This window comes from Achroia grisella, unplaced genomic scaffold (genome assembly GCF_030625045.1).
Source record: "Achroia grisella isolate CSIRO2021 unplaced genomic scaffold, CSIRO_AGI_Agris_v1 utg821, whole genome shotgun sequence".
NCBI classification, from domain to species: domain Eukaryota; kingdom Metazoa; phylum Arthropoda; class Insecta; order Lepidoptera; family Pyralidae; genus Achroia; species Achroia grisella.
In genome coordinates, this window is record NW_026713035.1 from 3,466,459 (window position 1) to 3,481,056 (window position 14,598).

Sequence of the window (14,598 nt, forward strand, 5' to 3'; positions counted from 1 at the left end):
TTTTTCTAAACACTATTTTTTTTTATTAATAATGTACAATTAATATATATTGTAAAACCGTTAATATTTGCAAAACTGATTATTACATTTACAAACTATTTCTATAAAAACTGTAGTTATGGGAGCGACTTATGTGTTCTGTAGATGGTAATAATTCCTTGGATATATCACGATACACTGCTATTTTAATAGGACCACTAAGATATTGTTTAGATACATAATTTAATAGGAATTTGACCGTACTATAGTGGTCTAGCGGTCTTCTATTAAAACCCGGGAAAGTAAAGTCGTGTGCACGGCTTCACTTTTCATGGTCGCGGGTTCGATTCCTCGCACAATGCAAACATTTTGTATTCATAAGTATAAGTGTTTGTATCTTGGGTGTCCTCTATGTATGTGTATGCATTTACAAAAAAAAACATATTTCATTATTTGTATTAGTTGTGAAGTATCCATAACAGAAGCTCTGCATAGTTTTGGGCTTGATGGCGTTGTGTTAATTGTCTTGGTTTGAAAAATGATGATGAAGAATAGAATTTGATGATGATGTTGCCAAATGTAAGTAATGCAATAAAGACTCGAGACAATGACTTTCACATCATTTGATCATATTAGCTCACCGATAGAACTTATCCGTTCACTTTCGCCTTTCTTGGTCACGATGGGGGCATAGTTCACGGTGTACCCACATCTTCACCTTTCAGGTTCCACTCTCGCTTGCCTGTTCATAAACAAACTTTCTGACTAGTTAGCAATACCAGTTTCTAATACACAACCTGTACACCAAGATGTGGCATTGATATTTATAACTAAACTACACGTTACACAATTGTGGTAAATTTAAGGCAGAAACCCATAACATAATCATGTCCGTTATTTATATAATAAAGATAAGTTAAAAGAATAAATACGTATAAGGAAACTACAAAAACACTCCTGGATATTTAGTCTGATGCAAGAGTGAGTAATGAAATCGACACTATTTGCGAAACTTGATTTTTCAACCAATCTCCCCTAAATGAAAGTTGGAAGCTTGTTGATTACAATATTTTATTTATATCCTTACTTCCTTTAATATTATAAATGCAAAGCAAAGCAACTCTGTCTATCTGTCTCGCTTTCACGCCAAAACTACAGAACCGATTTAAATGAAATTTGGTACACAGATATTCTAGACACAGAGAAAAGACATAGGCTACTATTGAATGCGAAAAAAGGTTGTAAGGGGTTGAACGAGGAGATAAAAGTTTGTATGGAAGTATCGTCATTTTTAAAGCCACTATAACACGCGGACACAGTCGCTAGTATACTCATAATAGTGATTTTGGTGTCATCTTGTCTCTCTTACCTCGTGATCACAAACCCTTTTTGGGACTATGTACGATAAGAACACTATCATTATTTACTTTGTCATATAAATATATTATTCAAACATACATGGTAAACATACACCGTAGCCTACTCATTTCATTTTATACCGCAAATGTAAATTCTGGTTTCACCGTTTTCGCTTGAATTGTAATTTCGATATTTCACGATCCAGTACTAAGCCGTTCACTCCGCTTTCTATTCATCATCATAATTCTGCTGCCGTTATTACTAGGTTTTTTTTCTTATACTCCACTCCCAGTAAATATACTGACAATAGCTTATGAGGTGAGATTCGGTAAAGTAAAAGTTGCAAATGCATACTAATGTCCCATTGTTACTCACAACGAAATGATTCTAGTGTGTCGACATAAAATATGATTGGAGGTCGTACCGGTAATGACTCTGATGGAGAAATAACGAGATGATTGTTATGTTTTCATTTTAGCAATTTTATTTCTATTTCCTTTAGAATATTGTTTAAATTCCCTTAAAATATTGTTTATACAACGTTTAATGTTGAGGCCTCGCGTAATTGATTATCCGTTTTGTTATTTAAATTTATGAAAAATATGAATACAAGTTTGAGAGCGTCAGAGATAATTGTGATTGCTTTAGATAGTAAACATGTCTTATTTCCATAATAAATGAGACCGGATTACCACAGGGTGGCAGACAAAGGCTTTTAGATCAGTATGCTAATTTATTTAAATTGAATTCATTACTTCGTATCACTGTCATTACATTTTCAATAATGTGTGACGATATAATACACTCTATTATAAGTTGTAACGTTATTCATTTTCTACGTTAAAGTGCTTGTATTGATTTATAATTAATGTATGAAGGCGAGTTTTTTTATTATGCAATTGTAAAGCCAATTAAGATGGCGATAAGGGGTAATGGTCGTCTATATGATACACACATGAATAGCACCATAGAGAGCACCTTATTAAGTAATCCCCGTTGTGATATCATTGATGCCCTGCCATTTTGGAGGACTAAGATATAATTATCTCATAATCTAACCTTCAAGAAAAGAATCATGCTTACAATGCTTACAAAGCAAGCTGCTTGGCGCCTGAAATAGGTGACCCACGTTTTTTTCACGTGCCTTACGTCAGCCTTTATCAAAAACATAGCTTACAAAGTAAGCTGCTTGGCGGCTGAAGTGGAGAGGTGAGACCTGGACCCACGCAGACTATTTTTTTCAAAGACTACTTCCAATGTTAGTTAGTATAATAATTTTAATCCTATGTGGCATATAATTTAATTATGCATTTATTAATTATAAGTACTTTGGGTAATCTTTTATGATTCTCCCCATTCTTTCCAGTCTTATCTATCAATGTGTCTCTTTCTGTCATTGTGAACGGATTCGTTTGATCTGAACTTATTAGTTCCTAGATAGCAATGTGCGTTATTCCAACAAGCATTTGTATGTTTCGACATTTATAGTTGAGCATAGCGTGTTTGATAGCGATCTGCGACCGAGCAATTGCCTTGTTTGTCGTACGCGCTGACAGCGCCGATGGAGTTTAATCAAACGATGCATCAAAGGAGGCATATTTTGTACTGTATCGTACAATATGATGTCCCGTTTCAATAGCAGTAATAATGGTTCTTCCTTAGAGCTCATATAAACTGAAGCAAGAGTAATATAATTATAGTGAATAAAAAAAATCCATAATATTCGTGCTGGTGGAAAGATAAACGAAAAAAGTTATGAACGTGATGTGTTTCAAGTCAGTTGTAGTAGTTATCAAAAACGAAAATTAATCACATAAACAAAAATTAAAGACCTATATTTGTTTAAATTCTTGCTCCAATTTCACCGGCATGATCGCTAAGCAGAATCAAAATGCCGCCTTCAAATAAATAAGTCATCATATTAAATATCCATCCATTAAGAAAATCAAGTAAAATGTATACCAAAACAATAAACAAATTTCTATCTATATGATATGGTACAGAATATGTTGTATTAACTAAACGTATCCATGGAGATTCCTATTCCCAACTCCACGTATCACTGACAGGTAAGTAATGCACGGTCGGTCATACATACAATTTGCCTTCAGAACAACATGACGGAGCCGTTTTCGAGTACATTCTACGTCTACACCGACATTGCCATTCTTGACATTTGATGGGAGATTGTGCTGTTTATATGGTACTCTGAACCACCGCCTATTATATTTATATATTTATTCGTATTTCCAAACATCTCATATAGTTAATATTTAATCACACAATCAACAAACGTCACAAAAGGAGATCTAATTAAAAACCAAAATAGACAAATCAAAGCTCGCGTCATCGTTTTGCGAAATCATGTCACTCGCAATTTACAGGCATTGTTTATTGAAACAGACAATCATCCAGCTCTGTTTACCTATCATGGGTTCGTTCACCTTACCTTTCAAGGCCTTGAAGCATTAATTTTGCATCAAACACAACCTACACACGCACCAAGATGCACATTCCCAAGTACGATGCACTACGTTGGAGGATTGAGGGCACGTGATACGAATGCGAAAGACTGTCTATGAAGTGTAGATTTTATCTTAACGTAAAAATCTTAGTAAATACCAACCACTCCCTAGCGAAACGGAGCGGACAAATTGAATTCTCTCATAACCAGGCAGAGTAATCGTTTCTGTAACAAGAATTAACCGAAGACCAAATTACTACCTATAATAGAAATATGAGTTTTAGGGCAAAATTGATTGTTTCGAACTGGCTGTACAGAAACAAAGTGAAATTTTTGATTAACGTAAGCTTTCGATATCTAGACGTGAGATATATTATTTTTTATAGACGAAAATATTAGTTTATCAGTTTGAATGGATTATTTTTCAGTTTACGTTTATGTTGTTTTTTTTGTTCTCATAGTAATGAAACTAAGGACATAAATATGTTAACTAAGCACATTAGGAACAAACAGCGATCGATATGTAGTAATTTACGGTGAGCATCACTTTGACTGAAGGTCTCCTTGTATCTCTAAACGAAATACTCCAATAGTGCCTGCTTACATCCCATATTTATTTTATTTAACCTAAGAGGTTACAAATATTTAATTAAATTATATTTACACTTAATTTTTTTACGTGCAAATACATCGTCACTGCTTCGCAATAATTTTCATTTGGACCACAGATTCGACGGTAGCACTGTAATTTTCCAAACCATTAAATCTTGTCAGAGTCTCATAAAGGCTCCCCACGTGGTTATGCGCGCGCGCTTGTTTTTTGCTCAGTAGCACATCGTTCATCATTACGCGTTTATTATCTCTGTGGCCTTGGCCGTGAACGGTCGCGCGGGAGGACACACGACTGCGTGGGCAAACGTTTTGAGTACATAACATGACGTGATCTGAATTTGAGATTGAGGTAAAAAACTGCATTGGGTCCAGTATTTATCCAAATATATTTTAACTGATAAAAAACGGCATTTTCATATCAAAGTCTTTAGGATATCCTTTCTGGAATAGATAAAAAAAAAGTACATATCTACTCGGGCCTTTTCATCACTGCGCGAGAACTTAAAATTATGCGATAAAGAAAAAGAACAGTAAATAAGTAATTCCCAAAATCCCTACACGAACGTCGCGACAATCTGTACGTGCGTAGAGAATTCAGTGCTACTAAATATGCAAAAACAGCCCCCTACTGCGGTCGGTAGAGCGTAACGGCTACCATCGAAAATAGCTATACATAGATCAAACAGCGTTGCCGTGTTCTCATCCTACCATTTTTAAAATTAATCAAATACTGTGCTGTGTTTTATTTAAATCTATAGTATAGGAGCAACAATTGATTTATCGATAAGTGATACCATCAAAGTTTATAACTTCGCTGGATAGTTCTCCGAAGTGCCCATGAGAGCTATTAAAAGTTTAAATTGACTGTTACTGGTTTATGGGCCGGTCTAATCCTAATGTCCATTTAGGTCAATTGCATCAATCGACAGGTCGTAAGATCCGCCTACTACCGCTGCACCGTCCTGTTGTTTGAGAATCACACATCCGCAAGGCACGCAATACCTACTGACTCTAAATATGAGTTACTTTATTAAGTAATGTATTTATTATTTTGAATACATTTCTGTCTGCTTTTATGGTAATATTACGTTATATTAATAAAATTTTATTACATTTGACTACGTTACCTTCTTGGATGTAAAAGAAATATTTAAATGTTACAGCATATCCTAAAGAAAATATGTATTTTACAAGTTTGTCCTCTTTGAGATATAATCTCCGCTCGAGGTCATTGTACGAACAGATGTCTAAAAGATATAAGATTCCAGCTAAAATTTATTATGCAAAATGTATTTTGAGAAGTATCTTATAATTATCTCTAGCGCGGGAAGGCTATTTCACGGGAACAATCATTCCTAGACATGACAAGAAATGGATCCGGTTCAAGTCGTCTAAAAATTCCAATTTAACAATCACCTTACCCCTGTCAGAATATTATTAAAACTCTTATAAATATTGTGGTATAAAAAGTATTTTTACTGTCATGCGCCGAAAGTTTCGAAATCTTTCATTCAATAAATTACAATCACGCTATGAATATATAAAATATCATATTCATTAATGTCACATTATGGAAATGGTTATAAATGCAGTAGATGCATTGAAATTACCCTTACAACAGTACTTATCATCATTAGCAGTCCACTCACGCAGATCACCACGACACAGTCCATTCTTTTATAAACACAGGACAATACAGATGTCAATGCAACCATCATTTAGTAAACATATCCAAGAAATCTTGTATTCAATTCACGGAACTACAGAAATTCGTTTCACACTATTATATAAATAAAAGCATAATTCGATCTCATGCCGCTAATTATGGGTTTTAATGCAATTCCTGTAGAAGAGTCTGATGCAACAGGCTTGTGTACCGGTTTGTACCCGGCTCCTTGGCGTCTAGCGAAGATTCGATTCCGAACAAACTAAAAATGTTTCGCATAGTATTGATTAACCTCAAGGCCTCGAGGCCTTTGATTTATATCTTTTTTATTATTATTGTATTATAATAAAACTTGTAGAAGAGTTTTTTTGTAAATTCAAATTTTTATAAGTGTAATAAAATACTTGCTCCTTGAATTCCAAAAAGTTAAGACATTTTGTGTGTTTACGAGATTGCTATCTTCAATGGCAGATGCTCCTGTTTTGCAAATGTGAACTGGCTTGATTATGAGGATGTATTCTCACGGTAGCTCTCGAGAGACGAACAGAGAAAGCCTTATCTTATGTATCGGAGCGCGAACAATGTGAAGAGCGTGTCGATGCTTATCATCGTCAACTTATCCAGTGCTTGTAGTGGTTCGACTTTCACTCGTATGCGCCAGTAGCTGATGTGTCATTTTTAACACTGCCTTGTTTGTGCTTGCCATGTCTTGTTAGCGTTGTCGGAAGTCGCAACAAGAATATGAAGTTTCCTTTATGAAAGTTGATGATTCTCCCTTTTTATGTTAACACATATCGATACAATTAGTATGAATTTACAATGTATTTTTTAGTGCTATTAATAATTTTGTATTTATATTCTTTAGAAATACTCATTTAGAGAATGTTTTTTATTTATCATATAGAATAAGAGCTAATAATATAAAAGAACAAGTGACACAGCGTCATCTAGTCCCAGCTAAGCAGAGCTTGTGTTGTCAGTACTAGATAACTGATATAGATATACAAATTTTTTTTCATTGTAAATACATACATGTACATGTTTGTAGCGTGTGAGGAATGGAACCCGCTAGAACACCTAGGACGTCGTGATGATCCTGGTCTCTAGTTAAATATGTTCTCTACAACGTGAAATCAAAAACTTATTGATGAAGTGAGAAAATAAGATATATACAGGTGTATTGAAAAACACGAGACAGGGCGACTGTTTTCAACGTTTAATATTCAATAACAGGGACATAAACGTATTGTGTTGTGGGTTATGGTTATTCGGAGGACGCCGACGGTCGCGCATATTAAACCGGCCTGTCGTGATTTAGTGCAGGGCCGCAACCGACAGCCCACGGCCCTAATTACAAAGTGTAATGAGGTGAATACGCCCGTACACCAGCTCTCGTTGTATATACTTCACGCCTCTCACCAATATGTCTCTAAAGCTCGTTCGATATTAATGCCTTTCAGCATTTTGCCGTCATTGGTATTTTTAAATAGACAGATAGATAAATATTAATTTTATTGCAAATTTCATTCTTAAAATTATATTATTTATTAAATATTTTAGAGGCTTGTACAATGCGAAATGTAAGTGTGTGACACTACCTTTTTGAAGATGAACTGGCAAAGGAGACGACTGATCTTCCTTTTTCTTTGATTAAAATTGTAATGTTGTTGATTTCAATTTTGTCAGATAACGTCGTTATACATCTTGAATCTCATGAATTTTATATTTGTGTTGGTGCGATTGGTTATTCATGATTGTTTGTTATAAATATTGCAATTCACACTTATAATGTAATAGGTGTTAATTTAAGAAATATCTATGTAAACATGTATTGCCCGGTCGCAAATTAGTCCTATAGACAGTATTGCTAGAGGCCCTTGTCTAAAATTAAAATCTTCATTTTGGGCAAGGTTCAATCATCAAAACTGACAGTCCTATTTTTTTAATTTAATTATAATAATAACGTTTATTTCCTCCTACTTCCAGAATTAAACAGTTTTTTACAAATTAACTAGTACGATTGGTATAACATACCGAGACCTCTCTTATCTGAGACTCCTGGAATCTTTCAAGATTAAGTACGATTTGACAGACTTACTTGTAAACAAAATCTATTTTCTCACTAAAACTATAATATGATACAATCTGTTTCGTACGAGAATTGATTGAAAGTCAGATATATCATCTGTTTTAAATCCAACGACTGTAGTAATGTTTTGTGGTTTATCTTTTATCAATAGCTATGGGAGGATTTTAGACATTTATCTTAACACCTACCTACTAATACACCCCGACATCTGATATTATCTCCCGATACAATCGTGACCGCAACTAATTTAATTACTAAGACGATCTTTGAATTAATTTTTTGCTACATGTATTTGTACGCAGATATCATCTAGATTAACATCGATATAATATTAGGGTTCAAATGGTCAAATAATAATTGCTCTGTAGACTAACGTTTCATATTTTGATACACGCCTGATTGGGCACGATTTTGTTGCCACCCAAATCTCTACGACTCGCTGAGGTTTTTGCTATTCAACGTGTACTTTATAGATCAAATAAAGTAATCCTTTTTTTTCGACATTACATTCCATTTTACAATGAGACGAACTGATTGCAAATTATTTTTTATCTTATCTACCAGCAAACAGTTGTAATACATTGAGCTCTTATTGTCACGTAGGCGAAGAGGATCCTACTTCTGTTGCCTTATTTATATAACATTTATCCTTTGTTGTAAAACGTTGGGATGTATACACAGACGTTATACTTATTTTTTTAGTAACGTATTTATTTTGGAACCTTGAGGTATTATTATTAAATAATTTGGTGTTATACAACTGTGAAGTGTTTGAACTATAAACTTTTTTTTCTGTTAGCACATGACGCACCAGCTTTTGGTTTCTCTCAATTTACGAGTATCTCTATTATTGTTTGCAAAAATGAATTCGCATAATTGAAAAAAGAATATAGTATAATAAATAATTGTAAATGGTAATGAATGTAATCTGACTTGCTTATTGATTTGCAATCATCGTTTTTGGTGCATTGACATATTTCGAAGTGAGATGAATGATCAGCAATTTGTTTGGCAAAGTACTCGACATGTTATGATGATAAATTAATATTTTGTTCTCACGTGACTGTATACTATACGTCGTTTGCGCTTCAAACGCTGAACCCATAATGATGTCATTGGGTTTCGTGTCTACAGTTTTGTAGTCGGTGCTGATTTTTTCCATTGCTGCCATGTCATTACGTTTTTACCGCGGTTGTATTTGCAAATGCGGTTCCAATACCGTTGCTGTTGCCATGGACTAGCGGTGACGATAGACACAGACGGCTTTTCCGCTTGAATTGATGTTTCATTGCATATACTAAAGAGAACAATACTCTATGTTTTTATAACGCTTTGTTTGTATAGGAAAGCAATTTTGATACTGAAATTGTAAAGCCAATCAATCTACTACACAAATGAGTTTTTGCTTCCGTCAAAGTATGAAGATTCGTTGATAAATCTTAGATTTGAAACAAATTTACATTAGGAGTATAATGAATAGTCTCGATTTACAATTTTGCAATAATAGCGATAGCTTTTTTGTTTATTAAGAAAGCTATGTTTATAGACGCCTCATTATCACCGTTTCATGTTGATTTCAATCGTTAGTATAATGCGGAGTTTTGAATAAGAAAATTAATATATTACTTTAATTGTTTCAGTTACTGCCACTTTACCACCACAGAGGCCTTGGATACCACTGACGCGACCAAACAGGTCTCGTCCGACATGTAAGTAAAAGTATAATAATTAAAATATTACTAAATATGTATGACATGTTACATCGTAACTAACTACTGATAAATCTTCCTTGTCAGTTGTTTATACGATTAATTCAAAGTCACAAGCAACAGGTTTCTATTTCATAATTTTATTTATACCTAAGAAGTGCACAACTATTTTGAATATTGTTACATTATAGCTTCGCAAGCCACAACGCTTTTGTCATTAATAAGGTGTCATGGTGGCACGTATGGGCGCGGCGCATGCGGCCTGCCTCATAAATAATAAACTGGAGGCCGCCCCGCTCCAACGGTATACTATCCATCCGTGCTAGACCTTCGGGAACCGGGTTCAGACAGAAGATCAGCTACGACTTGGTCTTATACCGTTGTCTGGTTGGAATAATTAAAATACCTCTCGTATCGGGCGAAAACCGATGTTTGTTAATTATATATTTTTTAAATAGATTCTATCGTAAATTTAGATTTACTTCCTTTTTTATTGTTCAATTTCGATTTTGCCCATGATTAGTACGTTGGCAGTTATTCTAGGGATTTTCATACATATTACGCTCTTATAATGTGGGTTCCTATATACGAAGAAGTATTTTTTTATTCGGTTAAGTATTTTATTTATTTAATCTTTTGCACTAGAAAAGAAAGTACACAAAGCAGACTTTTATGTGTTTATACTATTTAATATTCAATTTTAATATTAGTTACAATTGTGATATGTAAACTGTTCTTTTCTTATAGAATACTTTTTATCGTGTAAATGCATCATATATTCAGTTGAAATTAATCGTTTCGTAATATATTACTCGTTTTGACGTCCTAGCTGTGGTTCCTGTCACGCATAGCTGCCTAGAGTCCATTCTGCCGACCGATGCACGAAGCGGACGCGCGAGCCCAATTTACATAAATCAAACGTGGCAAACGCTCGGGAAGAAAATATATGTAAACAGTTAATATTTAACATCATACATCTAGTTTAATGATGAATAAAGTTGCAATTATTTTTATCACCACAATAGTTACAAACAAGTTCGATCACTGTTGAACTTACGTTTTTTTTTTTTAGTAAATAAAATTGTATCTGTGTTCTGCCTGCGTTAGGTATCGGTATACACTGATGGAGGATAATACGATGAGCATGAAATTAGGTCAGTCAGCTCGTCACAGTTTCTGTGTGGAACGCGTGAAGTTTGACCTGTCGGGGTGGGTATTTTGTTAGAGCAATGATGCCACTAGATCTATTATTAAAAATTCGATCCTTCGTCCCCATTAAACATAACCCACGTAACGTAACCTACTAAGGAGGGCGGAAATAATACCATATTACGTCACAATTTACAGTTATGCCACCTATGTTTTAAAGTGGCCATTTCACCTTATGGGGCTCTACTTTCATCCGAATCTCAACCAGATGGAGAATTAAAATTACCTATATAGTACCTTTCAGATTATACAGATCTGGCTGCAAACTTAGGTTCCTCCGGTGGCAGACTCATGCATGGGGGTTTTATACAGTTAAATTTATTTTTATAATTAATTTGTTTTCACAATTAAGAATTGCACTTTAATTTGCTTAAATTATCTTACTTATTTGAGATTTCGTCATTTCATACATTTAGTCGATGACAACTAGCAAGAATTTTAATTCGGTCAATTTAGACTTCATTGAATTTGGACTCATGGTCAAACGTGGCAGGAAGTAAGGAAATGCCCTTCGTCTCGCCATTGGTGTTCGGACAATGCACAATGCGAAATTCAGCCTACGACCTCCTTGCATCCGTGAACCTGTAGTCTTGTGCGGTCGCATATATATTTACTTTACTTTCAATTTAATCGTCTATAATCTTCACGGTTCGTAGCAGCCAGTGTAGAAAAAACTATTTGCAATCAAATATAAAAACGAGCTCTAGAGTAATCGACAAAATAAACATCGTCCGTCAAATAACCGCTATTGAGTCTTGAGATGTAATCGCCCTCTTAAAAAAGGATTTCATAAAAATTTAATACATACTTACGATGAGGTCAAAAATATTAAATAAAAACTGATCTCTTGTACAGCGTGTGTCCATCAGATAAGTATATACTTATTGCATTATAAGTCGATTCTTTAACAATTTTTTTTTATTTTTGGTTCTCCGAAATCCGAAAGCGGATTTTCAATTTTTTTTCTTTTTCTGTCAAGAAGTAGGCGGTACAGAGATGGACTCGAAATTAAAATAATATAGATTAATGAATCGTCTAGACAATCTTTCTCGGTTAACTTTGAAATTCTAAAATATATAAATTACAAAGTAATAATGTTAATATCTCTCTCTATATATATATGTATGTCACTTGAATACATATATATTCAAGTGAATTTAAGTGTACATATATATATGTACATGTAAACATTAACTGCACTTGTTTCAATTCGTCGTCATCTAAGATTAACATTGAATAAAATATTTAACATTTCTCAAGAATTTTCTCTCTATATTACAAATTTACAAATTCAACAGGTAAATTATGACTTAAGCAATGTGTTAAACACAATATATTCAATAATGTTTATGCGATAACTAGTAAGTCGCCTCGGTATAACTTGGATGCAATTATTGTAAGCATCGATATATTTTTTATATATTATTACTCGATATAATATAGCTTTCCGTAAATGAATAAATATTTAAAACAGGTTAATTACTTTTAAAATAATGTATAATAAACAAAAAGTGAAGTCTTTCCTCTTTATATTATTAGGAGGCGAAACGGTTGTATAAAATTAACATAATGACAAAATTTTAATTCGTCTTATGTCGTAAGTCGTAACACATAATGCCAATGCCAATAAAGATACACACAACTTCGGGCGTCCCTCCATTATATTCAGATGAGGCGGATAGCGTACGACTGCTTTTTTTATTACATCGTTAAACACCCTGTCTGATCATCACAACATAAAATATATCACGTAGTTATCGAATGATAAACAATTAAATGTTAATGTAAACTGATAAATATATCTTAATAATATTAAAAACGCGAAAGTTTGTGAGTATGGAAGGATGTTTGTTACTCTTTCACACAAAAACTACTGGACGGATTATGATGAAACTTTACAGTAATATATATAATAGAATACTATATAGCCTATATATTATTCTGATGTTAATATAAGCTTAAACATCAGAATAATATATAGGCTTTAAATTTCATGCGGGTGAAACCGCAGGCACAGCTAGTATACTATACAAACAATAACTATATATACATATTGTATGTGACATTTAGTTTTCTTCGTTAAACTCTGTTAAAAATTTACATGTATTAGTATCAACTAATTCATGTGATAAGCAATAAATAAAAGGGAATCATCAGAATTTCGTCGTTTTAAGTACTGACTGATAATGCTTACTACAGATGATATAATTAAAAAAAATAGATCATTTATTTGAGTTTATGCCTAACAAACTAAAAAAACACAATTCCATTGTATTATAGTTTAGATAAAAAGTTGTTCTATTATTATAGATGTCAACATTTGCCTGAAAAATTGGTTACAAGCGTTTTGCAATATTTTCAAAATATCTACCAAAACGTGAAGTTGCAACCTGCAAATCACACATACACGCACCCACACAAGCCAGTAACCTAAAATTTTGTACCTTGTACTTAAAAGTAATGAACATTGCCAACGAACATCTATCTTTCGGCATCTCCTTTTAGCAGATTGCATGTTTTTGTACAAGTCGAGCTCCATCTTAATAAATCAGCCCAACCCGTCATGTCGTTATAAATGTTAATAATACTTATCGTTAAGGTATATTCATCTTAATGTAATTTCGTCTGTAATAGAAACAAAAATTGAGATCTATCGTGTCGTTGACTCGTAAAATCTTAACTAAACCTTATTCAAAATAAAGACTAAATTGAATGTGTATGTAATTTAAAAAACACAGTGAATCAATTTGCTCATTGCATAATGTTCAATTTAGATTACAACCGGGATTACGATGCCGTCTTAGACTATTCTGTCTTCATTTATTTCTACGTGGCCAGGTTTATACTTCCCATACGTAAATCACGCGTTCTCACTGGGAAGAACCCAGAGATAAGTGAATTGCATTACAGTCTGATTAATGTCTATTCATGAATCTTGGGCTGCAGTCTCCGCAAACATACTGTTACTATGCTATGTACATGCAATCCAGTTTATTTATTAATTTAATAATATCAATAAATTTAGTATAACTGTAATACAGGTTCGTACATATAATGCTCATAATATTAGATATGTGCGCATACTTGATTATTAGAGTACATTGTCAGCATAGAGACATCGGTCGGTCAGTGATCGATTTATATAATGTTTGTTCTCTATAAATGCAAGAAGTCTATCCAGGTGTTAGGTCACAAGAACTGGCGCCATATTTCATATCTAATGCACTAGACTTCAATGTAACGGCACGGCTCACCGTAATTATAGACTTTCTTATGCAAATTATCTAGAAATCAATAGTCGGCAACATGCGGTCTTTGTCCCAAAGACTCGCCACTCGCTTCGAATAGTGCAATTTTGTAGATTATATGAGCTGCAACAGAACAACAGTGAGTTGTAAGGCGTTCAACGACTCAATTAGCTTGCAGTCAAAATCGCATGTTACGCTTCCATTAACTGAAGGTGAAATCTATAGAGCGAAGTGGTAGGCAACGAGCTCCGGTCTTACGTTTC

At 33.8% G+C, this 14,598-nt stretch overlaps 1 protein-coding gene across 2 annotated transcripts in view; it reads left to right on the forward strand.

The window, feature by feature from the left end:
• The window catches only part of LOC131851976 (CCR4-NOT transcription complex subunit 6), a 180,946-nt gene that overhangs the window by 156,783 nt on the left and 9,565 nt on the right, over nt 1–14,598 (forward strand). For both annotated transcript variants that reach the window (XM_059202536.1, XM_059202537.1), the window contains exon 5: nt 9,810–9,878. In XM_059202536.1, coding sequence (XP_059058519.1) covers nt 9,810–9,878 — 69 coding nt within the window. The remainder of the gene's footprint in view (nt 1–9,809; nt 9,879–14,598) is intronic.